Source organism: Cetorhinus maximus, chromosome 15 (genome assembly GCF_964194155.1).
Source record: "Cetorhinus maximus chromosome 15, sCetMax3.hap1.1, whole genome shotgun sequence".
In the NCBI taxonomy this organism is placed as follows: domain Eukaryota; kingdom Metazoa; phylum Chordata; class Chondrichthyes; order Lamniformes; family Cetorhinidae; genus Cetorhinus; species Cetorhinus maximus.
In genome coordinates this window covers 35544273-35571911 of record NC_135893.1, presented here as the reverse complement: position 1 = coordinate 35571911, position 27639 = coordinate 35544273, and the positions used below count along the sequence as shown (strand labels likewise).

The 27639-nt window shown below is 42.3% G+C and overlaps 1 protein-coding gene across 8 annotated transcripts in view; it reads right to left on the bottom strand.

The window, feature by feature from the left end:
* The window catches only part of cep104 (centrosomal protein 104), a 254609-nt gene that overhangs the window by 133135 nt on the left and 93835 nt on the right, over window positions 1-27639 (bottom strand). For all 8 annotated transcript variants that reach the window (XR_013578912.1, XR_013578913.1, XR_013578914.1 and 5 more), the window contains one exon: window positions 10565-10741. Coding sequence is in view for 5 of the 8 variants with exons in the window: in XM_078558238.1 (XP_078414364.1) it covers window positions 10565-10741 (177 nt within the window). In the remaining 3 variants the exon portion in view is untranslated. The remainder of the gene's footprint in view (window positions 1-10564; window positions 10742-27639) is intronic.

The window sequence follows — 27639 nt, the reverse complement described above, 5'->3', positions numbered from 1 at the left end:
TTCGAGTCCACATGACTCTTCAACAGAACTAAGGAAAAATAGAAATGGGGTGAAATATAAGCTGATTTAAGGAGGGGGGGGTTGGGACAAGAAGAGCTGGATAGAGGGCCAGTGATAGGCGGAGATAACCAAAAGCTGTCACAAACAAAAGGACAAAGGGGTGCTGAAGGTGGTGATATTATCTGAAGGCATGTGCTAAGAAAGGGTAGAAAGCAGGACAAGCAAGGTACAGATAGCCCTAGTGGGGGTGGGGTGGGGTGAAGGAATCGAAAAAGGCTGAAAGGTAGAGATAAAACAATGGATGGAAATACATTTAAAAATAATGGAAATAGGTGGGAAAAGAAAAATCTATATAAATTATTGGAAAAAACAAAAAGGACTGGGAAAAAAATCAGAAAGGGGGTGGGGATGGAGGAGAGAGTTCATGATCTAAAATTGTTGAACTCAATATTCAGTCCGGAAGGCTGTAAAGTGCCTAGTCGGAAGATGAGGTGCTGTTCCTCCAGTTTGCGTTGAGCTTCACTGGAACAATGCAGCAACCCTCACACCTTCTTCTCCCTCCCAGAAACATGATAGGGTCCCCCTTGTCCTCACTTATCACCCCACCAGCCTCCGCATTCAAAGGATCATCCTCCGCCATTTCCGCCAACTCCAGCATGATGCCACCAACAAACACGTCTTCCCTTCACCCCCCTGGCGGCATTCCGTAGGGATCGTTCCCTCCGTGACACCCTGGTCCACTCCTCCATCACCCCCTACACCTCAACCCCCTTCCACGGCACCTTCCCATGCAACCGCAGAAGATGCAACACCTGCCCCTTTACTTCCCCTATCCTTACCGTCCAAGGGCCCAAACACTCATTTCAAGTGAAGCAGCATTTCACTTGCACTTCCCTCAACTTAGTCTACTGCATTCGTTGCTCCCAATGAGGTTTCCTCTACATTGGAGAGACCAAACACAGACTGGGTGACCGCTTTGCAGAACACCTTTGTTCTGTCCGCAAGCATTACCCAGATCTCCCTGTCGCTTGCCATTTCAACACTCCACCCTGCTCTCATGCCCACATGTCCGTCCTTGGCTTGCTGCATTGTTCCAGTGAAGCTCAACGCAAACTGGAGGAACAGCACCTCATCTTCCGACTCGGCACTTTACAGCCTTCCGGACTGAATATTGAGTTCAACAATTTTAGATCATGAACTCTCTCCTCCATCCCCACCCCCTTTCTGATTTTTTCCCCCATCTTTTTGTTTTTTCCAATAATTTATATAGATTTTTCTTTTCCCACCTATTTCCATTATTCTTAAATGTATTTCCATCCATTGTTTTATCTCTACCTTTCAGCCTTTTTCGATTCCTTCACCCCACCCCACCCCCACTAGGGCTATCTGTACCTTGCTTGTCCTGCTTTCTACCCTTAATTAGCACATTCCTTTAGATAATATCACCACCTTCAACACCTCTTTGTCCTTTTGTCTGTGACATCTTTTGGTTATCTCCATCTATCACTGGCCCTCTATCCAGCTCTTCTTGTCCCAACTCCCCCCTTAAACCAGCTTATATTTCACCCCTTTTCTATTTTTCCTTAGTTCTGTTGAAGAGTCATGCGGACGCGAAACATTAACTGCGCTCCTTTCCACAGATGCTGCCAGACCTGCTGAGTTTTTCCAGGTACTTTTGTTTTTGTTTTCTGAAAATTAACTTGGGTTCATACACTAGCAAAAACAAAATAGTAATAGAGTAGCACAGTATACAAAGCTTGTGTGTCGCATTTAATACATCATATAAATATGAAAATCTGTGTTTTTGAAGTGCTTTGTAAAAATATTATTTTATATGGTCATGAAGGATTCAGCCAAGCTATCCATAGTTCCTGGTGACAGAAAACTCAATGAAGCCCCTCTCGGGCTCTGCTGCTCCTTCCTCCTCCACCCTCCCCTCCCTGCCTGCCAAACTCCATGTCTCCATCAAGCAGCCAGCAACAAGCAACAGAGAGCACACTCTCCCGGTGAAATGAATGACAGCAGCCAGGTCTGGACTGGTGCGAGTATGAATGGTGGCTCTCCCAGGTTCTGGTCCCAGCCTTGTTACTGATGGAGATTTGCCAGGCTGAGGCTTTGTCTTCCCAACTTTGGCTGGGTTGGAAGCAGCCGCAGCTGAGGGATGGCTGAGGTTGGAAAAATTTAAAAGGGTAGAATTCCTCATCCAAAAGTCGAATTTCTGTCAAACGGCAGAAACTTCTCATCCCTGAATTATTCTGCACCTCTTACATTAGGGCTGACAGTATTAGCTGTGCTGTGAAACAGATCTAGCAGCTCAAAACTGGACATCCAAAACAAGCTGTGGTGCATCAGCAACAGAACTACTTTCTACCATAGTCTGTAACCTCAGGGCCCAATGTATTACTCACTCTTCCATACAATAAAGTCAGGGGTTCGATGAGAAATTGTAGAAGAGCATGCCAGAAGCAGTCTTGGGCATACCATAAAATGGGGTGCCACTCCAATGAAACTACAACACAGGACTGCATTCATAATAAACAGTGGAAGCAGCATTGCATTGGCAGGGCTAAGCGATCTCAAAACCAATGGTGCAAGCTTGGCAGTCTTGCCACCAACAGTTGTAATTGGTGGAGGAAAATTAAGTAACTAACAAGAGGAGGTGGTGCCATGAACATCTCCATTGTCAATGATGGCACGTGAGTGGAAAAAACAAGGCTGGATCATTTGCAACCATCTTCAACCAGAAGTGCAAATTGGATGATCCATCTCAGCCACCTCCTGAAGTCCCTGTCATCAGAGGCCAGCCATCAACCAATTGGATTCACTCCACATGATCAAGAAATGGTTGTGTACATTGGATACAACAAAGGCTATGGGCCCTGACAACATCCTGGCTGTAATGCTAGATCTTGTGCTCCAGAACCAGCTGCTCTTCTTACCAAGCTATTCCAGTAGAGCTACAACACTGGCATCAACACAACAAAGTTGAAAATTTCTCAGATACCTGTATGTCCTGTCCACAAAAAGCTGGATAAATTCAATCGGCCCATTACACACCCTACAGCCACCACCCCCACTCCACTCAATCTACTCTCACTCGTCTGCAGTAGCCTGCTTACCAGTGCTCAGTTTAGATTCCACTAGGACCATGCAGCTCCAGACCCCCTTAAAGTCCAAACATGGACAAAAGAGCTGAATTCCAGAGATGAGAGAGAGTAACTGTCTTTGACATCAAGGCAGAATTTGACAGAGCGTGCCACCAAAGAGCCCAAGTAAAGCTGAGTCAATGAGAATCAAGTTAAAACTCTCAACAGGCTGTAGTCATACCTAGCACTAAGGAAGGTGGCTGTTCAAGGCCAATTATCTCAGCCCCAGGATTTTGCTGCAGTTCCTACACCCAACCATCCTCAACTGTACTGTTAACATCGTAACAGGAATCAGCCATTTTGCCTCACGAGCTGTTTCTCCATTCAATGAGATCGTGGCTGATCTGCAACCTAACTCCATATATTCAACCTTAGCCAAAGTTATTAAGGGATATAGGGTAAAGAAAACAAAAAATCTAGCAATTTCAGTTTTGAAATTAACAATTGATCTATAATCAGTTGCCCTTTTTGGAAGAGAGTTCCACATTTCTATCACCATTTGCACGAAGAAGAGTTTCCTAATTTTACTCTTGAAAGGTCTGGCTCTTTTTTTTGACTGTGGCAGGTAACATTTGCACCACACGCGTGCGAGGCAATGACCATTTCCAATGAGGGAGAGTTTAATCAACTCTCCTTGACATTCAATGGCATTACCTTAATTGATTCCACCATCAGCTGTGGCTCAGTTCATAGCACCCTCACCTTTGAATCAGAGGATTGTGGGTTCATGTCCCACTCCTGGAAAACCAAGAACTGTGATTGTACTCGAAAGAAGTTGCAATCTGTGACTATTGGTAACTCGAAAGAGTTTCCAGCTAAGGCAGACTCCGCGCCCACTTCCACACCCTGCCTGTAGTAAAAATATCAACATCTTGAGGGATAATAATTGACCAGGACCTTAACCAAACCTGCCACATAAGTGGCTACAACAGTAGGTCAGAGACTTGTATTTTCTGGCAAATGACTCTTAACTCCCCAATATCTGACAATACTCCCCACTTGCCTGAATTAATACAGCTTCAACATACAAGAAGCAAGACACCTTTCCAGGATAAAGCAGCCCACTTGACTGGCACGCAATCTACCACAATAAACATTCGGTCCCAGCGCCACTGCCACACCATAGCCAGTGCATGCCATCTACAAGCCACACTGCATCAACTTGCCAAGGATCATTTGAAAACACCTTCCAAACTCTTGACCTCTTCCATTTAGAAGAACATAAAGGCAGCAGGCGCATGAGAACACCTTCATCTGTGGATTCCTCACTAATCACGCATCATCCTGACTTGGTAATATATCACCTTTCTTCATTGTTGCTGAGTTAAAGTCCCACCCTAAAAGCACTGTGGGAGTATGTTAATACATGGAATGCTGAGGTTCATGAAGGCAGGTCACCACCACCTTCTCAAGGACAATTAGGGGTGGGCAATAAATGCTAGCATTGCCAGCAACACACATCCTGTGAATGAAAAAAAATCCATTTAGTTCCATTAAGTGTGCACAATCACAGAATCACAGTGCAGAAGAGGCCCTTCGGCCCATCGAGTCTGCATCAACACGTGAGAAACACCTGACCTACCTACCTAATCCCATTTACCAGCACTTGGCCCATAGCCTTGAATGTTATGACCTGGCAAGTGCTCATCCAGGTACTTTTTAAAGGATGTGAGGCAACCCGCCTCCACCACCCTCCCAGGCAGTGCATTCCAGACCGTCACCACCCTCTGGGTAAAAAAGTTTTTCCTCACATCCCCCCACTAAACCTCCTGCCCCTCACCTTGAACTTATGCCCCCTTGTGACTGACCCTTCAACTAAGGGGAACAGCTGCTCCCTATCCACCCTGTCCATGCCCCTCATAATCTTGTACACCTCGATCAGGTCGCCCCTCAGTCTTCTCTGCTCCAACGAAAACAACCCAAGCCTATCCAATCTCTCTTCATAACTTAAATGTTTCATCCCAGGCAACATCCTGGTGAATCTCCTCTGCACCCCCTCCAGTGCAATCACATCCTTCCTATAATGTGGCGACCAGAACTGCACACAGTACTCCAGCTGTGGCCTCACCAAGGTTCTATACAACTCCAACATGACCTTCCTACTTTTGTAATCTATGCCTCCATTGATAAAGGCAAGTGTCCCAAATGCCTTTTTCACCACCCCACTAACAAGCCCCTCTGCCTTCAGAGATCTATGGACACACACGCCAATGTCCCTTTGTTCCTCAGAACTTCCTAGTGCCATGCCGTTCAATGAATACTTCCTTGTCAAATTACTCCTTCCAAAGTGTATCACCTCACACTTTTCAGGGTTAAATTCCATCTGCCACTTATCTGCCCACTTGACCACCCCGTCTATATCTTCCTGTAGCCCAAGACACTCAACCTCACTGTTAACCACCCGGCCAATCTTTGTGTCATCCGCAAACTTACTAATCCTACCCCCCACATGGTCATCTATGTCGTTTATATAAATGACAAATAATAGGGGACTGAGCACAGATCCCTGTGGTACGCCACTGGACACTGGCTTCCAGTCACTAAAGCATCCTTCTGTCATCACCCTCTGTCTCCTACAACTAAGCCAATTTTGAATCCACCTTATCAAATTACCCTGTATCCCATGTGCCTTTGCCTTCTTTATAAGTCTCCCATGTGGGACCTTGTCAAAGGCTTTGCTGAAATCCATATAAACTACATCAACTGCACTACCCTCATCTACACACCTGGTCACCTTCTCAAAAAATTCATTCAATTGGGCATTATTGAGGTAAGGAATCATGAAAGGCAGATGCAATTATATGTCACAATTATACAACTGATGTATCTGCACAGGATACTTAAATAACAACATAACTGTATAAAGAAATTTTTTTACTGATTCATTTTGGATCACAAAGTTTTCTAGACAACAAAGTTAGTAGGTTTGTAGTGCAGACATTTTCTTTGAATGCTGTGCTTTACATATTATTTGCTGGAGAAATTAAAAAGTGCCCCTTGTTCTGGTCCACCAAACTTTAGGAGCTAGTTATGGCTTCTATATGTTTGTGTCATGAACCAGTTACATATCAATTCTGAGCTCACATTGTGTGTTAACAGCTTGTTCACTCAATTCCAAACTGTTTTAGGAACTGCTCAAGCATTGGGATCGTTTTATTTTAAAAATCTGCCTTAGTACAGCATGATTCTAGCACATCACTATGCTGGCACTTACACAGAAATATTTGTATTTGTCTTTTGATCTAGGCTTCAACAAACCTACAGGACGAGCAGCAGAACAGGCACAAAGGACCCCTGCTTCAAAATGAACCATTCAAAAATTCCAAAGGAAATCAAATGCATTTTCATGCATCAGACAACTCACTAGAAGACAATGCATAACTTATTCAAGTAATATTGTTCTACACATGTGTTTGTTCTGAGAGACAGGTCTAGTTTCATAACATGACCACTGTGTAATTAAACTGAAGGCTGCTTCCTGATCATTGGATAGCCCTGCTTGGCTACACACTGTTGATTTGGTGCGCTATTATTCTTGCCAAATAGTTGAAGCTTAAATTGGTTAAGAATCAGTTGAATTCTAAACAGCAATTTTTAATTAGACATAAAATTTATGAACTACAGATTTAGAACGATGTGTACACTGTCCAGGGAGGTCTTGTGGTGTAGCGGTAGCGTCCCTACTTCAGGTCATAAGTTACAGGTTTGAGTCTCACTTCAGGACTTGATGGCCATGGAAGCTGCTATGGCTAATGTGGCATGGAAGCTAACGTGGCCAAACAGGCTGATTATCAACCTGCAAATCCTTCTGATTTGCCTATGGCAGGCAGTAAGAGCAGGTGTCTTTCCTGGTCAGCCATGCTTGATACAGGATGGTGCCCCGAAGCCATAACCTCTGGCAATAGGCTGACAACCTGTTGCAGGAAAAAACTAGCCATGGAAACAAACATAAGCATGTGCTTTGTCTGCCTTGCGACACTAGGCATGAGAAAGGACTAAGTCTAAGTACACTGTCCAACTCCGTACATGGCAAGATTACAAATTTATGCTTAACAAAATCAGCCTACAGTCAATCTGGAGCAGATATCTTACAATGTCAGTTGTATCAAGGTTGTACTGTAAGATGCCTGTAGTTGAATGGAGCATGATCTCGGGTGTTTCTCTCCATGCTACCAATGGTTAATTTAAATAGCTGCTACCAGCACCATTGGATGTATAAAAAAAAACCTTTGCTCTCAAGGGCAAGTTCACTCAGCCAGCCTGTAAAGGTAACTTTAATGATATTAACTTGTAGGGTCTTTCCCCAACCATCAAGGGATGAGAAATACAAGATCTGTGACCAGAAAAAACTGCAGATTGCAGTCAGCTAATTTAGATACACAAATAGTAATTTTACATTTGCAATTGGCTCCAATCTTGCCCCCCCACAACCTTCGCCGGTCCACGACTATTCACTGTCCATATTAATGACCTGGACAGTGCTAATGAGGAATTGTCAATAAGTTTGCAAGTGATACCAACATTTGTGCAAGGGTTAACACAGTCATGGGAAGAGGCCAAACAATAGCAATTAACACAGCCAATGTAGTTTTGTGAATATACGTAGGAACAACACAAAATGTAGTATCATTTCTTGTGAATGAGAAGTGAGAGTAAAAGATCCAGGTGTTACTATGCATTGAGCAGTGACAAATAATGGCCAATGCAGACACCATAGCCAAGTTGTTCGATTATATTAATAGGATCAGGCAGTATAAATCAAAGGACACCATCCTGTTAACATACAGATTGTGTTGGACAAGATCTAGAGTATTACACCCAGTTTTGGTCCCATTACCTGGCGGTTAACAACATAGTGGTCTTACAAAAGGTAGGGGAGCTACAAGGATAATCCCTAGCTTAAAGAGCCTTAAAGTTACTCAGATAAAAATCTGGGTTTATTTACTTTAGGGAAACAGGCTTGGAGGCTACCTGACAACTACGTAAAAATAATGAAATCGCATGCCTGTTGACAGACTATTTTTGACTGGAGGAACCAGGGGACATTTTTTGTTCTTCTTTCAGCTTCTCCCATTTTACTTGGGGTCACCACAATGCTGGTTGATCACCCTTCTCAATCTCCTCCTGTCAGTCACCCAATCCTGTGTTTAAATCTCTCGTCACCATATCTTTCCATCTGGTCTCTTCTTTTTCTTGACAGTCCCTCGTGCATCACTTGCTTCATTACATTTCCTCTCTCTCCATATGACCACACCATTTCAATCTCTTCTCGGCTACTTTATTTGATGCTTCCAGAATCTTCACTGACCCCCAAATGTACTGGCTCCTGGTCTAGCCTTCTGGTCATCCTACACATCCATTTCAGCATCTGCACCTTATTAGTATCCAGTCATTATTCCTGTCTTCTTGATGTTGCCCAAGTTTCTGCATTATATAAAAAGGCAGATTTCAACTATCCTGTAATATTTTTCTTTTCAATTTCAGCAGTACTTTTATTTCATATAACACTCCACTGCATTTCCAATTACTCCAACAAGAACTAAACCATTGTTTAATTTCCAGACATGTATCTTCTGCCACCACTGATCCCAGGTACTTGAAACTACTCACTTTCTCAAAGTCTTTGCTCAATCTTTTCACCTTCACTCTGATCCTCTTCCTTAGATTCAAACTGACCGTCCATAAATTGGATCTTTGGTCTACTGATCTTCATACCCGTCTACCAGTGCAGTTCTCCAGATACTCGGTCATATTTTCATCATCCCCATCATAGGGCTCAATGTCATCTGCAAACACCATTGAGCATGGTGCTTCCTGTCTCACTTGCTCAATTAGAACATCCATGATAATCAGGAAAAGGAAGGGGCTCAGTGCTTATCCTTGGTGCAATCTTTGGCTTCGAAACTCTCTCCCTCACACTGCTTCTCACTTTTGTGTGGCACTCCTTGTATATGTTCTCTAACAGTTGTACATACTTCTCAGGTACTCCACAAATTCTAGCACATCTACAGACTTCCTCCCTAGGCACCGGGTCATGAGTGTTCTTTAGATCAATGAATATTGCATTGGCCTTCCTGATATTTCTCCATCACTTATCTCAAAAACAAAATGGCAAATGTGGTGCCTTTTTGGAGCATGAATCCGAACTGAACTTCATGGATTTCTACTATTTTTTTCAGTCTCTGTTCCATGACTCTCCCCCATATCTTTAAGGTATGTGGTAGGGTTTAATTCCTTGGTAGTTTTTGCAATCTGGGATGTCTCCCTTTCCTTTGAACATTGGTATCAAAATGCTTTTCCACCATGCCTTTGCAATTTTCTCTGAAATCATAACACAATTTAGTAGCTTGTTCATGACTTGTGCTTAATATTCACCAAGCAGGTCCATAGTTGCGCTGGTATCTCATCTGATCGTACTGCTTTGCTGTATTTCATTCCTGTCAGTGCTATTCTGATGACAAGGGGACATTCATTTCAACTACACAAAATAGAAATAGGCTAGATATAAGGTGGTTCTTCTTTTCCCCAAAGAGTGGTGAGCCTCAAATCCTTTGCCAGCTTGTGTGGTGTGTACTAACTAGCCACATGCCTTCTAGAAGAAGCTAAGCTAGCTCTTGACTGCAGTAAGAATTGCAACACAAGGAAAGTAAATGGATTAATGGTTAATGCATGGCCAGAATGATCTCCCAGGCTGGTTTCAATTACCTGAAGGGATCAGAAAGGAATTTTCTAGAGTTTTTCCCCCTTTGTTAACCCTGGATTTTTTTGCCTTTCCCAGGAGGTTACATGACTGTGGAGTGTAGGTAGGAAGTATCTAGTCATGATGCTCCAGGCAGGCTAGATGGATCAGATGGTTGTTTCCTGGTTGTCATTTTCATCAACTACACACATTGCATCTTCCACATCTAAACTTTTGGGCAGTCTACTTTACAAGCTTCAGGTAGGACTAAGAACTTAAAGGCAGCAGATTTCTGAAAATATGTTCCAGCTTCCAAATACAACAACATTTCTAAGCAACATAAATGGCAGAAGCTAAAAATGCAAACCAAAATCAGAAAGCACTCAAGCAAGTTTATGAGCATCTGCAGAGATAATACAAGGTAGATGCTTCATCAGCTGGGGGTGTATACAACTGAAATGTTAATTTAGCTGTTCTTTCCACAAATACTGACTCAACTGCTGCAAATGTCTAGTACTTCATTTTTTGTCTAAATATTGTGAGTAAGATAACCAAATAAGCTTCCTTTAAATAAATTAAACACCCATAATTGCCAAACACATTTTTATATTGATAATGCTCACAAATCACGCTGAAAATATGTTGTCTGATATACCAAGCTATTAAAAAAATGAACAGCTAACACCACAATGATGAGTAGCTCTCTCAGATTAGCCTGATGTGATAGGTTTTCACTCACCTTCATGACATTGCCTATGGTGAAGCCACTATTATCTGTTCCCAACTCCTTGAGCAAGCGTTCCACCAACTCAATTTGATTCATCACCAGGCGGCCTGGAACTTGTGGCTTCAAAGGCTGCATTAACTGAGGTGGGATAATGTGAAGGGGTCGTACTTCTTTAAGCAGTGCCATTTCCTGTGAATAATAATTTTTTTTTCAATATCAATGATTCCACTTCATTTCTTTCCATTCACTGTAAATTGTGATACTCAGAAGCTATCACATCAAAGACAACATACATGATCTCTGTTGCAACATAATTGGACATTTTCAACTTAGATTTTCCAATGCTTGCCAACTTTTTTTTATGGCAGCTACATGCCTTCAATAAGGCTGTTGGGGCTGGTCTGGTTTAGTTGTCTGAGCACTGTTTCACTGCATCTATCAATTTATGTAATGCTGCCCGATCTAGACGCAATATTTGAATTATAACAGGATGTTGTATTAGTAATGCAACTGCAAGGGTTCTTCAGTTGCACAGTAGGTAAAAGCACAACCCAGTGCAGCATTAACCAAATCAGAAGATCCCATATTTGATTCACAATCTGCCCAGAATTAAATGATTCCAGTTGGGCAAAAGTAGGGATGCCACAATTGTCTTTGACATCCCTGGACTAGGGAGGGGTATATATCCCAGGGTCTAAACTTGCGTTTGCCTAGATTGCAAGTGATTACAACTAGTTAGGTACTTTGGAAGTTTAAAGGGTTTTGGAACGTTCCAAGGTTGCGAAAGATGCTATACAGATTCTTCTTTTGGGTTGAAACGGATGCACAAGGGCAGAAGATGGTTGGTTGTGAAGGCCTCCATGGTCAAATGTCTGTCAACATCCAACGTCTCACATAAATAACTAACCGGGTGAGATGCCAGGCAGCTGTGTCTTCAAACAAGGAGGGTTGAACATTCAAGAAATAAAAGCAAAAAAATACAATTGAAAATTTGTGGAATTGACAGCTAAGCAACTTGGATACGTTTGTTTTAAAAAAGAAAAGTTTGTGTTTCCTTAAATAGCTTGAGACTAGTATGAGGTTAGGATGAACAGTACATAAAATTTCAGATATGATAAAGAAACAATAACAAAAACAGGAAAGTGGATGCTCATCCACTGATGTTCAGTTGTTATGAGATCATGAATCCCTGAAGGAATTGCTCAATGCAAAAAGCTCTCCAGGTTGTTATTTATCTTTGGACAAAGAGCATGTGAAAAGAACTTAACATGCCAGAGTTTTATGTAAAGCTCTGAAGTTCCTTTGCTGTATGTTACATAACAAAGTTTCATTCTGCAGATCAAAGCTTAAGAGAATAGACAAGTCCCTGCTGCAACACAGTCTGTTAAAGTGCAGAACTTGGTTTAAAGTGCAGAACTTGGTATAAAGTGGGCCTATCATGGACCCCCAAATCCTTTCAGATCATATTTCCAAATTTTAGCAATGTGTCAAATATTGTTGAAGTATAAATTCTCCACAAATGATAAACTTCCGTTAGGTAACACTTGTGGCCCCGCAACAAGTAATTCAACAAAATGAACCAGTCAAATTTCAGGTCATACTTTATACGGAAATATGTATTTAAATATAATATTTAATATTCACAAAACTGTGTTCTTTATTAACTGGATTGTCAGTTGCATTTTCATTGTTATTTTAATACATTTTTGATAGTTAAACATGGTTAGATTTAGGACCAGCCAATAAGATGGGGGCCTCTTGACTAATTAAGGGGCTTAGTGTTCAATTACGATGGAAAAATTTCACTGACTACTTTTCTTTGTATTAATATTAGTCAAATGTAGGATACAGCTGTCTGTGCTTATACTGATACTCATACAATGATCAACGCAACAAAACTAGTTCACACAATCTGACTCCACTTGTCATTAGAAAATTTGCTAGACCACAGCTTCCATCATCTGAATCCAAAATCACTACGATGTCAATATTCAAATTGTGCCAAAGCCTGGATGACTTCAATTTTCAAAGACTGGTTCCACCATAAATTCATTCCAAACATCAGAAAACATCGCAGGAAGGTGGTGGCATAGTGGTATTGTCACTGGACTAGTAATCCAGAGATCCAGGGTAATGCTCTGAATCCCACCATAGCAGATGGCGAAGTTTGATTTCAATAAAAACTTGGAATTAAAAGTCTAACGATGGCCATGAAACAACTGTCGTAAAGACCCATCTGGTTCATTAATGTCCTTTAGGGAAGGAAATCTGCTGTCCTTACCTGGTCTGGCCTACATGTGACTCCAGACCCAACAGCAATGTTGCTGACTCATAAATGCTCGAGCAAGTCTCATTGCATCAGGTCAAACAGCAAGGAAACCTCCTGCTGATTACCACGTAACATCCTCCCTCAGCTGATGAATCAGTACTCCATGTTGAACACTATTTGGAGGAAGCACTGAGGGTGCCAAGGGTGCAGAATGAACTCTGGGTGGGGTCCATCACCAAGTGTGGTTCGGTAGCACCATGACAGGCCAAGCTGGTCGAGTTCTAAAGGAAGCAGCTGCTAGACTGGGACTGTGGCAGGTGGTGAGGGAACCAACAAGAGGGAAAAACATACTTGACCTCATCCTCACCAACCTGCCTGCAGCCGCAGATGCATCTGTCCATGACAGTGTCAGTAGAAGTGACCACTGCACAGTCCTTGTGAGGACGAAGTCCAGTCTTCACACTGAGAATACCCTCCATGCGCTAAATAGGATAGATCTCTAACAGATCAAGCAACTCAAGACTGGGCACCCAAAAGGCGCTGTGGGCCATCAACAACAGCAGAATTGTACACAGTCACAACCTGTAACCTCATGGCCTGGCATATCCCCCACTCGACAATTACCACCAAGCCAGGGCATGCTATGAGCAGCACCAGGATTACTAAAAATGAGGTGTCAACCTGGAAGGCTACAACACAGGACTAATTGCATGCCTAACAGCATAAGCAGCAAGCGATAGATAGAGCTAAGTGATTCCACAACCAATGGATCAAATTTAAGCTCTGCAGACCTGCCATATCCAGTTGTGAACGGTGGTGAACAATTAAACAGCTCATTGGAGGAGTCAGCTCCACAATAGCCCCATCCTCAATGATGGGGGAGGCCCAGCACATCAAAAGATAAGGCTGAAGCATTTGCTGCAGCCAGAAGTGCCGAAAGGGTGATCCATCTCAGCCTCCTCCAGAGGTTCCCAGCATTACGGATGCCAGTCTTCAGCCAATTCAATTCACACCACATGATATCAAGAAACGGCTGAAGACACTGGATACTTTTAAGGCGATGGGCCCTGACAATATTCCTTCAAGAATACTGAAGACTTGTGCTCCAGACCTTGCCATACCTATTGCCAAGCTGTTCCAGTACAGTACATTGGGGGGCACCAATGCATCCACTGCCCTTGTCCTTCTAGGTGGCAGTGGTCATGGGTTTGGAAGGTGTTCTTGAAGGAGCCAGAGCGCTAGAGAAAAGCAGCAGGGTGAGTAGGATTGGTGAGTATTTCTACTCTTTAAAGTAAAACTAAAGTCTTTAGTTTGTGATTAGGTCCCTGGTCATTTTTTTCTCTTTTTTCTTATAGATAGCTCGATAAGTACAACTCCAATACTGGTGTGTATAAAAAATTATAATAAAGTGTAAAGAGCACACTAGAGTAATTAATTAATAATTTGAATAAAATGCAAGAGCGATGGCAGGACGGGTGATGTGTTGCTGCTGCAACATGTGGGAGCTGCTGGACACCGAGGTGATCCAGAGCAAACACATCTGTACCAAGTATTTGCAGCTCGAGGAACTTTGCATCAGAGTTAAGGAGCTGGAGTCCGAGCTGCAGACATTGTGCCACATCAGGGTTTCGGGAAAGTTACCTGGACACTTTGCTCCAGGAGGCAGTCACACCCCTCAGATTAGGCAATTCAAATGTGGTCTGTGATCAGGGGCAGAAGGGTGTGAGTGCAGCTGAAGCATGTATGAGGGACCAGGGGTAGCGTTCGTGGAGCCTCGGCAACTGTCCAACAGTTACGAGGTTCTTGCAAGCTGTGTGAATGAGAGTAGGGACTGCAGGGAGGATAAGCAAACTGACCACAGCACCGTGGAACAGGGAGCCATTCAATTGAGGGGAGGAAATAGCAATGTAGTAGTGGGAGGGGACAGTATAACTAGGGGAATAGATACTGTTCTCTGCAGCCATGAGCATGAGTCTCGAAAGGTTGTGTTGCCTGCCCAGTGCCAGGGTTAAGGACATCTCAGGGCTGGAGTGGGAGGGGAGGGATCCAGTTGTCGTTATCCACGTTGGTACCAACAACATTGATAGGACTGGAAAGGAGGTTCTGCTGAAAGAATTTGAACAGTTAGGAACTAAATTAAAAAGCAGAACCTCCAAGGTAATAATCTCAAGATTACTACCTAAGCCACAGGCAAACTGGCATAGGGTAAATAAAGTCAAGGAGTTAAGTGCGTGGCTCAAGGATTGGCGTGGGATGAATGCATTTCAGTTCCTGGGGCACTGGAATCAGTTCTGGGGTAGAAGGAAGCTGTTCCGGTGGGACAGGCTTCACTTGAACCGTGCTGGGACCAGTGTCCTGGCGAACCGAATAACTAGGGCTGTAGAGAATTTTAAACTAAATAGAGGGGTGAGGGTTCTGGAAAGGGGATACGTAGGCTTACAAAGCAAAAGGATATGGCAGCCTTGCAGGGTGGCTATTTAGGTAATGATACCCATAGTGTGACAGGAAGGGACAGAGTGTACAAACATAAAAAAACAACAGCAAATAGGGTCAAAGGGAGGAAAAAATGATAAAAAGGCAAAATTAATGGCTCTTTACTTAAACATACATAACATTTGGAACAAAATAAATGAATTAATGGCACAAATAGAAGTTAATGACTATGATCTTATAGCCATTATGGAGACGTGGTTACAAGGGGATCAAAGCTGGGAACTAAATATTCAGGGGTATGTGACTTTTCGAAAGGACAGACAGGAAGGAAAGGGTGGTGGGGTAGCTTTCTTAGTACAGGATGGAATAAGTACAATAACAAGATTGATCTTAGATTGGAAGATGTAGAATCCATATGGGTGGAGGCAAGAAATAACAAGGGGAAGACGACCCTGGTGGGAGTAGTCTATAGGCCCCCTAGCAGTAGCTATAATGTAGGACAGAGAATAAATCAGGAGACAATGAGGGCAGTACATTAATCATGGGTGACTTTAATCTTCATGTAGATTGGGAAAATCAAATTGGCAGAGGTAGCCACGAGCAAGAATTCATAGAGTGTATTCAGGACAGTTTCCTAGAACAATATGCTGTGGATCCAACCAGGAATCAGGCTATTTTGGATCTGGTAACGAGTAAGGCAGGTTTAATAAATGATCCTGGAGTAAAAGATCCCCTAGGAAACAGTGACCATAATATAGTAGAATTTAGCATTCAGTTCGAGAGTGAGAAGCTTGGGTCGGAAACAACTGTGCTAAATTTAAATAAGGGTAATTACAAAGGAATGAGGGCAGAATTGGCTGGAGTGGACTGGGATGGGGTTTTAGCAGAAACAATGGCAGGCGTTTAAGAAAATAGCTCATGACTCACAACAAAGATATATCCCAGTGAGGAAGAAGGATTCTAGGAAGGGGATAAACCAACCATGGTTAACCAAGGAAGTTCAGGGTAGTATCACATTAAAAAGGAAAGAGATACAATGTGGCAAAGATTAGAGGTAAGCCAGGGGATTGGGAAAGTTTTTTAAAAACCAACAAAAGATGACGAAAAAAAAATAAAGAGGGAGAAAATAAACTTTGAGGGTAAACTAGCAAGTAATATAAAAACAGACAGCAGGAGCTTCTTCAAATATATAAAAAAAGAGAGACCAAAATGAACATAGGCCCCTTAGCGAATGAGGCTGGGGAAATAATAATGGGGAACCAGGAAATGGCAGAGGAGTTGAATAAATACTTTGCATCAGTCTTCACGGTAGAAGGCACAAATAGCATTCCAAAAATACTAAATAATCAAGGAGCAAAAAGGGGGGCAGAAATAAGTACAATAACTATCACGAGAGAAAAAGTACTAGGGAAATTAATGGGACTAAAGGCCGATAAGTCACCTGGGCCTAATGGGTTGCATCCTAGGATATTAAAAGAAGTAGTTACAGAGATAGTGGATGCACTGGTAGTAATTTTCCAAGAATCCTTAGATTCTGAAAAAGTCCCACAGGATTGGAAAACTGCCAATGTAACACCCTTATTCAAAAAGGGAGGAAACAAAAAATAGGTAACTATAGGCCACTTCTCTCCGCCCCCCCCCACCTTAAACCAGCTTATATTTCACCCCTCTCCTATTTTCACTTAGTTCTGTTGAAGGGTCATGAGGACTCGAAACGTCAACTTTGTTCTTCTCCGCCGATGCTGTCAGACCTGCTGAGTTTTTCCAGGTATTTCTGTTTTTGTTTTGGATTTCCAGCATCCGCAGTTTTTTGTTTTTATAACTATAGGCCAGTTAGCTTAACATCTGTTGTTGGGAAAATGTTACCAAGTCTATTGTAAAGGATGTAATAGCAGAGCATTTAGAATTACATAATCTAATCAAGCAGAGTCAGCCTGGCTTCATGAAGGGGAAATCATGCCTGACAAATTTATTAGAATTCTTTGAGGAGGTAACTAGCAGGATAGATAAAGGGAGGCCAGTAGATGTAACATATTAGGCTTTCCAAAAGGCATTCGATAAGGTACTGCATGTAAGGCTACTTAAGAGTCCTTGGTGTAGGGGGTGGTATATTAGCATGGATAGAGGATTGGCTAACTAACAGAAGACAGGGAGCTGGGATGGGGGGCATTTTCAGGATGGCAACCTGTAACTGGTGGAGTGCCACAGGGATCAGTGCTGGGGCCACAATTATTTATAATATATATTAATGATTTAGATGAGGGAAGTGAATGTACCTTTGCCAAAATTGCAGATGATACAAAAATAGGTGGGAAGGCAAGTGGTGAGGATAACACATGGAGTCTACACAGGGATAAAGACAAGTTAAGTGAGTGGCCAAAAAAGTGGCAGATGGAATATAATGTCGGAAAATGTGAGATTATGCACTTTGGCAGGAAGAATAGAGGAGCTGAATATTATTTAAGTGAAGAAAGACAGCAGAAGGCTGCAGCACAGGGGGATTTAGGAGTCCTTGTGCATGAATCCCAAAAAGCTAACATACAAGTTCAACAGGTAATAGCAAAGGCAAGTGGAATGTTGGCTTTTATTTCAAAGGGAATGGAGTATAAAAATAAGGAAGTCTTGCTAAAACTATACAAGGCATTAGTTAGACCATAACAAAAATAAAAATACCTGGAAAAACTCAGCAAGTCTGACAGCATCTGCGGAGACGAATACAGTTAACGTTTCGAGTCCGTATGACTCTTCAACAGAACTAAGGAAAAATAGAAAAGAGGTGAAATATAAGCTGGTTTAAGGCGAGGTGGGGCAGGTAGAGCTGGATAGAGGGCCAGTGATAGGTGGAGATAGCCAAAAAGATGTCATAGACAAAAGGTTTCCAGGTATTTTTATTTTTGTTTTGGATTTCCAGCATCCGCAGTTTTTTGCTTTTATGTTAGTTAGACCATACCTTGGAATACTGTGGTTTTGGTCCCCTTATCTAAGGAAAGATATACTGGCAATAGAGGCAGTTCAGAGAAGGTTCACTAGTAGATCCCAGGTATGGAGGGATTTTCTTATGAGGAGAGGTTGAGTAGGTTGGGCCTGTACTCATTGGAGTTTAGAAGAATGAGATGCGACCTTAATGAAACATATAAGATTCTTAGGAGACTTGACAGGGTAGACGCTGAAAGGTTGTTTCCCTTTGTGGAGAGCCTAGGACCAGAGTAAGGGAACGCCCATTTAAAACAGAGATGAGGAGGAATTTCTTCTCTGAGGGTCGTGAATCTGTGGAATTCTTTACCGCAGAGGGCTGTAGAGGCTGGGTCATCATATTCAAGGTCGAGATAGACAGATTTTTAATCAGTAAGGGAATTAAGAGTTATGGGGAAAAGGCAGGAAAGTGGAGTTGAGGAATATCTGATCAACCATGATCTCATTTAATGGCAGAGCAGACTCGATGGTCCGAATGGCCTACTTCTGCTCCTACGTCGCATGACGAGTTACTGCAGTGCATCTTGTAGGTGGTGCACACTGCTGCCACTGTGCATCAGTGGTGGAAGAAGTGGCCGCTTACGGCAGTGCATGGGGTGCCAATCAAGCAGGTTCCTTTATCCTGGATGGTCTCAGACTTCTTGAATGTTGTTCGAACTGGACTCATCCTGACTTCTGCCTTTTAGATGGTGTACAGGCTTTAGAGAGTCAGGAGATGAGTTACTTACTGCAGAACTCCCAGCCTCTAACCTGCTTCTGTAGCCACAGTATTTATATGGCTAGTCAAGTTAAGCTTCCAGTTAGGGAAGATGTTGATAGTGGGGGATTCAGCAATGGTAATGCCACTGAATGTCTAAGGGCAATGGTTAGATTCTCTCTTGTTGGAGATGGTCATTGCCTGGCACTTTGTGGTGCGAATGTCATTTGTCACTTATCAGCCCAAGCCGAAATGTTGTCCAGGTCTTGCTGCATATTGACAAAGACTGCTTCAAGAACTGAGGAGTCACAAATGAACACTGCAGTTGTCAGTGAAAGTCACCATGGTTGGGCTTAGGGCAATACCTTGAAGGACTCCTGCAGCAATGTCCTAGGGTGGACATGAATGACCTTCGATAACCACATCTTCCTCTGCGCTAGCTATGACTCCAACCAGTGCAGAGTTTTCACCCCCCCCCCCCCCCACCCCCCACCCCCCCGCCAACCCCCCCACAATTCCCGCAGACTTGTAGGGCTCCTTGAGGCAACACATTCTGTCAAATGCTGCCTTTGATGTCAAGGGCTGTCACTCTCCCCTCTCCACAAATTCAGCTCTTTTATCCACATTTGGACCAAGACTATAATGAGGTCTGGAGCTGAATAGGTCTGGCTGAACCCAAACTGAGCTGTAAGAAGTTTATTGTTGAGCAATTGCTCTTTGATAGCACGGTTGACAACATCTTCCATCACTTATAGATATGCTCCTTGTGGGTCACTTTATAACATTGCCCCAGGCTACCATTGCATTTGGCAGTTAGGATTCAATACAATAAAAGTGAAGAAATGGAATTATCATCAACAACAACTTGTATTTAGATTGCACCTTTAACACAATGAAACCTCCCAAAGCACTCCACAATGGGATCAAAAAGCAAAATTTGATGTTGAGCCACATGAGATATTAGAGCAGGTGACCAAAAAACTTGGCCAGAAAGTGAGGTTTCAAGGAAAGGCTTGCATTTACATACCTTTCACAACCACCATCCATCCCAAAGCATTTTACAGTCCGAGTACTTTTGAAGTATAGTTACTGATTTAATGCAGAAAACGCAGCAGGAAATTTGTGTACTGCAAGTTCCCACCAACAGCATTACAATGATGGCCATTTAGTCTGTTTTGCTGTGATGTTGATCGATAAACGTTGACCAGGACACTGGCAATAGCTCCCCTGCTCTTCTCCAAAATAGTGCCATGGGGTCCGAAAGGACAGATGCGCCCTTGGTTTAACCTTTCATCTGAACCTCGGACAGTACAGCACTCCCTCAGTACTGCACTGGAGTGCCAACCATTATTTTGAAGTCTCGAAGTGGACTTGAACCCGCAACGTTCCGACTCAGGGGCGAGAATACTACCAACTGAACCACAGCAGACACAGGAACTTCAAAAAGGAGAAAAGAGAATGGAGAGGCAGAGAAGTTTAGGGATGGAATTTCAGAGCTTATGGCCAAGGCAGCTAAAGGCATGGTCACAAATGGTGGGGTAATTTAACTCAGGGCTGCTCAAGTGGCCAGAACCAGAGAAACAAAATCAACTCAACGGTTTTGACGCTGGAACTGATTGAAGAGATAGAGGGGGATAAGGGCATGGAAGAATGTGAATCAAGGATGAGAATTTTCAAATCAAGTCAAAGCCTTGCTTAACCAGGAGCAAATACAGGTCAGCGAACACAGGGGTGCAAGTGAGGACACATGTAGCAGAGTTTTGGATGACAAGTTTATTTAAGGCAAAAAGTGAGAGGCCAACCAGGAGTGCTCTGGAATAGTCAAGTCTAGAGGTAATAACGGCACGGATGCAAGTTTCAGCAACAGAAGCGCTGGGGCAGGGATGGAGTCAGGCAAATGTTACAGAGTGGAAAAATGCAGCCCGAGTGACGGCACAGATGTGGCTGGAGGCTCATCTTGGGGTCAAAGACTACACCAAGGTTGCAAACCGTCTGGTTCAGCCTCAGACAGATGCCAGAGAGAATGATGGAGTTGGCGTTAGGGAACAAGGTGTGTTGCATGGACTGAGGTAATGGCATCGGTCTTTCCAATATTTAATCAGAGGAAAGTTCTCCCAGACAATTTAGAGACAGCAGAGGGGTCAATGGAAGTGATATCAAAGTAGAGCTGGGTGGCACCAGTGCGCACGTGGAAACTGATGTATTTTCAGATGATGTCGCCAATGGAAAGCATGTAGATAAGAAATAGAACAGGGCCAAAGCTAGACCTTTGGGGGACATCAGAGGTATGGAAATGGGACCAGAGGTAATAAGACTGAAAATTAGGAAAATGCACAACGCGTGCACAAAACAAAATATACGTAACATACCAGGCCGAGAAGTATTACAAATTTAAGTGAAAACAAGGCTGCCATGTCGGCATAGAGGAAAGCTTATGTTCATCAAATCAGTAAACCCACAGCGGATCAACTGACAAAGGGAATCATTTTGCTACAACTCAGATTAATGTCCATAAGAAACACTTCAGCAATCTAAAAAGAATTTGCACTTGTGTACATTAGTGTAGATTGCAGTGAAGTTAAGCAATTTTATAATGAAAAGTGTAATGTAGATTCAAAGCAACTAAGATAAATCATCCAAATACTTTATTTATGACAGCAATATTTAGATTCTATTTGTGTAATAGCGAAATTATAAGTGAAACCTTTTGCTACAGGAAATCTGAGGATTAACAACTTTGACTTGGGTCCTCCTCTATGCACTCCGCTTTTCCACCCTGCTCCAACATCAGTGTGGATGTAAGGACAGCAAAAAGTAGGTCAATCGTTTAAGAGGTCTGGGGTAATGACATAAGCCCAACCATAAGTTCACCACTTGAATTATATACGACAGATGCAGCCAAATAAATGATTGAAATATTAAAACTGTATTTTTCCCAATCTTACCTCTCCCCCACATTATTTGCAAGAACTCATTTGCTAGCCACGTAAGACTAGTGCGACTCATGTACATTCTCAATATAATGTCAACCCAGACAGAACACAATACCTCTGATGTCCCCACAACACAATGTGTTGAATAGGCTTTTGATTCACTTTCTGACCTAGATCTATGTTCTAATCATTTAATCACATCTGGATCAGGCACGGGGCTATCATGAGGCCAATTAATTCCAAATTAGCTGATCCAAACTCTTACCAGTTTGAGGGTAAAGGCAGTTTGGAATTACACCACCAGGTAACTCACAATTAAAACTTCTTCCTACATGGCTGTATTGGGTAGAAATTGGAAATGGAAAATGCAAATTAAAGAAAGTCAGCTCAGAAAGACATTTCACAATTCGCTGAGGTAATGATCAGCATGGCTGTTAAGTATACAGTCCTCAAGCTACACATGCAGCCAGTAAAACAAAACCAGACTGTTGGTTTTATTGCAAAGCTTAATCTGAATGTAGACATTAAATCAGTTGCCAATGACTTCAGAATGAATCTCCCAGGAATGCAATTCAACAGTAAATAGATGGAATGATTGTTCCCTTGTAAACACATCTGTGAAATGCAGGAGAGCTCAAAATGTTGATGCAGTCATTGAGTACCCTGTGTTGCCAGCAGACAACAAGATGAACATTGTCAGCATGTTTTTATAACGATCAAGCAATTACAGAAATTACATCAGCCACCACCCTGCTAGAAACCATTACAACAGTCCACAAACAAGCCAACTATATACAGCCCATCTAGTCACACCCATCAGGGAACTGGTAATGCATTTCTCGGTGTCTAAATGAAAATATAGTCCTACACAATTTCAGCGGAGCATGCACCAGTTCAACATTTCAGTGCTGAATAAGATTGCCGTTTTATACCGTGCTTGATATTAGCACCAGTAATAGAATTAAGCGTAGCAAATTTTGCTACAATGTATAATTTAATTGTTCCCCTTTTGCCATACTTTATAAAGGCTGATTTTTAAAATTGCCTGAAAGCTTCATGCCTTGAGGATTTTTTCTAAAAAAAATGTTCATGCAAAATAAGTAACTGGTAAGGCAACATTTATTGCACTCCCCAGTTGCCCTGAGGTGACGATGGTGTTCCTCTCTCCTTGGACTGCAGCAATTTTGTGGTGGTGGTGCTCCCTCAATGATGTTATATAAGGAATCCCATGACTTTGAACCCAGTGATGATGTAGATATGGCAATATACATTCAAATCAGGCTGGTGAGTGACTTGGGGCAGGGATAGGAATTAACTTGGTGTTGCCACCGTGTTACTTTCATGGTTCTCAGCGATAGAAACTGCAGGGAGTGGGAATGTTGAAGTAACTTTGGAGAAGTTTCTGCAATGCATTCCACATACTACAGACAGTGTGCCAATGGTGGAGGACATTGAAGTCCTCACCCAGAGTACATTCAGTGCCCTTGCTCCTCTCATGAGTATTGTCTAACATGGAGGAATACAAAGATAAAAGCAAAATACTGTGAATGCTGAAAATTTGAAACAAAAACAAAAATTGCTGGAAAAGCTCAGCAGGTCTGACAGCATCTGTGGAGAGAAAGACAGAGTTACATTTTTGGGAACTGAAGAGTCATACGGATTCTTCTTCAGTTCCCAAAAATGTAACTCTGTCTTTCTCTCCACAGATGCTGTCAGACTTGCTGAGCTTTTCCAGCAATTTTTGTTTTTGTTGGAGGAATACAAATGTCAGTTGAAGGGTGTGGTAGGTGATTAGCCAGGTACCTTTGGCTATGTTTGACCTAAAGTAAAGCAATCTCAGGAGGCTTGGAGTCAATTGAAGGACTCCTAGATCCATACATACCTAACCTTATAATCACTGTGGCCCCACATCTGAAGAGTTTATCCTGATGATGGGACAGGACATATCCTTGGATTACGATGGCAGAGCCTGGGAGATTATCCGAAAGTGAGTGTGATTATGTCAGGCAGGACAACTCTTCCAATTGCAAAGTTCCCACATTTTACTGAGGAGCACTTTGAAGGGTTATCCAGGGTTAAGATTGCCTTAGCCTTATCCTGATGCAGGCGTTATTTTTGATGGGTCTGTCCAATTCTTACTGTTAAAACTTACAGCAATTGTTTTCAATTGGTGATTTGCTGAGGCACTTCAGAAGACAACACAAGTTGGTCACATTCTGTAGTGAGAGACTAAAGTCACATTTAGGCTGGATGGGGTTAAGGGTAGTAAGACTTCCTTCCTTGATGGACACTAGCAAACCAAATAGGTTTCTTCAACAATCTGGTTGATTTTCTGATGCTTTTTAGAGTTATATTTATTAAATTCATTTTTGCAAATCGCTGTGGTGGGATTTGAATTCACAAATCCAGCACTATTACCATTAGACTCCTATGCATCTTGTAATGTGCAGATCAATTTTAACCAGGTAATTTTTTTCATATTCTTAAACTTGGCAGTACAACACTCTGCCACCAAAAGTTAAAAAAATCTTGAGTGTGCAATCATAAGCTGGCTCTTGTGATAATAGGCTTTAAAAATGTTTGATAATTGCACTGAATCAGTGCAACTCACCCTGTCCCTGCATGGCTGAAAAATCTCCTTTTGAAATCTCACAGAAAATGCCTATGACATAGAATGGCTAGGCACTATATTTCAAAAGAATAAAACGCATCCCTGAAAATATGTGACAAAATCAGGCTGGCACGAGGCTTTAAACTACAAAATCTGCTTTATATCTGTTAAATGAAATTAGCAATATGCCTCAAATATCGACTCAATGTGTCGCACAGAATTTTACTACACAGAAACAGGCCACTTGGCCCAACTGGTCTAGATCAGTCTTTATGCTCCACAAACTTCCTCCCACCTGGCTTCATCTCACCCCATCAAGGTATCCTATTCCTTTCTCCCCCATTTACTTATGTCCCTGTAAATGCAACACTGCTTATCTCCTCAGCCATTTCATGTGGTGATGAGTTCCACATTCTGACCACTCTGAGTAAAAAAAGCTTCTCCTGAATGTCTTGCTTGATTTATTAGTGGCTATTTTATAGTTTTGGTGCCTAGTTTTGGACTCTCTCAAGTGGAAACATTGTTATGAATGCAAGACTTTACAAGACAGTTATGTTTTAAAATATCTTTCTAATTTAAAGTGAAATAGCACAGACCTGAAAGGGGAATGATGATCATGCTAATTCCGCTCGGAGACATGCCAGATGATCTGTAGCCACAACCTATTGAAAATCAAGTTTTACACTAGGCACAACTACTTTGAAAAAACACACACAGCGACATCGACAGACAGAAACAGCTGCTGCGTACAGCTGCAGGAGACTGTCTTTGTGTTGGTAACTAAGCAGGCTGGTGACAAATGGTTCTCTATTCAAACGGAAAGGACTTTGAGATTCAAGGAACAAGTCGTCGCCAAAGTGGGCCTTGCTGCTGAAAGTCAGTTCAGGATGCTCAGAAGGCCGAGTGGAATAATTTTCGAAGACCTGACCTGGCAAGGCAGGGCAAAGAGAGCCTGCTGAAATGCCAGGAGCTTGGAACCTAATCTTTAAGCCTACGTATCTGTTGGAAGCATGGTGTGAAGTGAAATGCATCATAAAGTATATTTCAGTTTTGTTAGTTAATGGGGACATGCCTTTTCTAATAGTTGCCTGTTAAATAATTTTTAGCTTCTGTTGATTTGAGTTTGTTTGTCATAATAAAGGTCTTGAAATGTGAAAGCTTGTCCTATGGTCATTTTCGCTGGTCGCTGGGGAGTTCATCTCTTGGAGGATCGTAACAACAACATCGCTATGCCTACCCTATTGAACCCTTTCATTTTTCAAGATTTCTCAGTCTTCTTTTGTAGGTAAGAGCCTCAAACCTGTGCCTTAAAATATCTGTAAAGTAGAATCTTTGTAGAAACTTTTGAAAATTAATAAAATGTACCCTGATCGCTTCTTGATGCCAGATCTATCTTATCATTGTGAGCAGAAAACAAACAGCTAATGCAGGAACTACAGAATAGATGGGAAAAATCAGCTGTATGGGGAATGAAACAATACATAAATCTAGCTAAAGATAACAATAGGTTTCAAAAGGATGTAGAAACCAAGCAGTGCCACTAATTGCCTATATTTACAAATTAATTGGACCTACAATTTTCTCATTTTTGATATACTAGTTTGTGACGTTGCTTTCTTATTGCTGATCAACTATCTACTCGAAGAAAGCCAGGCTAAGTGCAAAATCAATCTAAAATCATCAACTGACAGAAGTTATGTCACACTGCCTCAAAAGCATAATTAAGCAATATTTACATGTTTACCATGAAAAGGGTGGTCTTATCTAGCATGCCTGCTTGAAATAGTACAAATATTGCTGGGTTTCTCTTTTCTATTTATTTACACTGCTTGTTTACATGTCAGTGGTGAGGTAGATATTGTTGGACAAAAGTATTCATATTTCATTTAAAGCCCTAATTTTAAAATACTGAGACGGATTCTAAGATTTTGGACTTTTGTTTAGCAATATAGAAACAAGGGAAAGCCATTCAGCTCCTCTAGCCTCTTCCATCATTCAATTAGATCAAGGCTGATCTGTACCTTAACTCAGTTTATCCACCATTACTCCATTGTCCTTAATAACAATAATGGACAAAAGGGCCGAGCTCAAGAGGTGAAGTGAGAGTGACTGCCCTTGACATCAAGTAGCATTTGACTAAGTGTAGCAAAGAGTCCGAGCAAGACCGAGCAAAACTCTCCACTGGTTAGGGCCATAACTAGCACAAAGGAAGATGGTTGTGCTTCTTGGAGGTCAATCATCTAAGTCCCAGGACATCGCTGCATGAGTACCTCAGGGTAGCGTCCTAGGCCCAACTATTTTCAGCTGCTTCATCAATGGCATTCTCTCCTTCGCCGAAGACTGCACAATGTTAAGTACCATTCACCACTCCTCAGATACTGAAGTGGTCCATGCCTATATGCAGCAAGACCTGGACAGCATTCAGGCTTGGGCTGACAAATGGCAAATATTATTCATGCCACACAGTGCCATGCAATGACGACCACCAACAAGAGAGAATCTAACCATCTGCACTGCAGCAGCACACCAAGGCTCCTTCAACAGCACCTTCAAACCCCACACCTCTACCAGGACAAGGGCGGCAGATGCTAGGGAACACCACTACCTGCAGGTTCCCCTCCAAGCCCCAGGCACCATCCTGACTTGGAACAATACTGATGTTCCTACACTGTTGCTGGGTCAAAGTCCTGGAATTCCCTTCCTAACAGCATTGAGGGTGTACCTACACCACATGGACTGCGGCGGTTCAAGAAGACATCTCACCACCAAACTTCTCAAGGGCAATTAGAGACGGGTAACAAATGCTTGCCCAGTCAGCCCACATCCTGTGAAAGAATAAAATAAAACCTTGGCTAACAGATATCATTTTTGAATGCTTGAATTGTCATTTTTATTTGACCGTTTATTGTGCAAGTCAAACACTTTAAATATTATTTGTTGTATTTATTCTATGTAAATATGCATCCTGTAAATAACTTCAGCTGTTGAACTGTATATTTCCACCTTTCAAAATTGATAGGAAAAGATGGTGATAAATTGAAAAAAAAATGTTAATCCTGTGTAAGTTACACCCACTCAGCATACAAGAGGGTGCAAGTTTCATATCAGAAGATGCATGGGTCTATCCATCAAAACTATGCTTTGGCATGCACCTAAGAACTGGGATGAGAG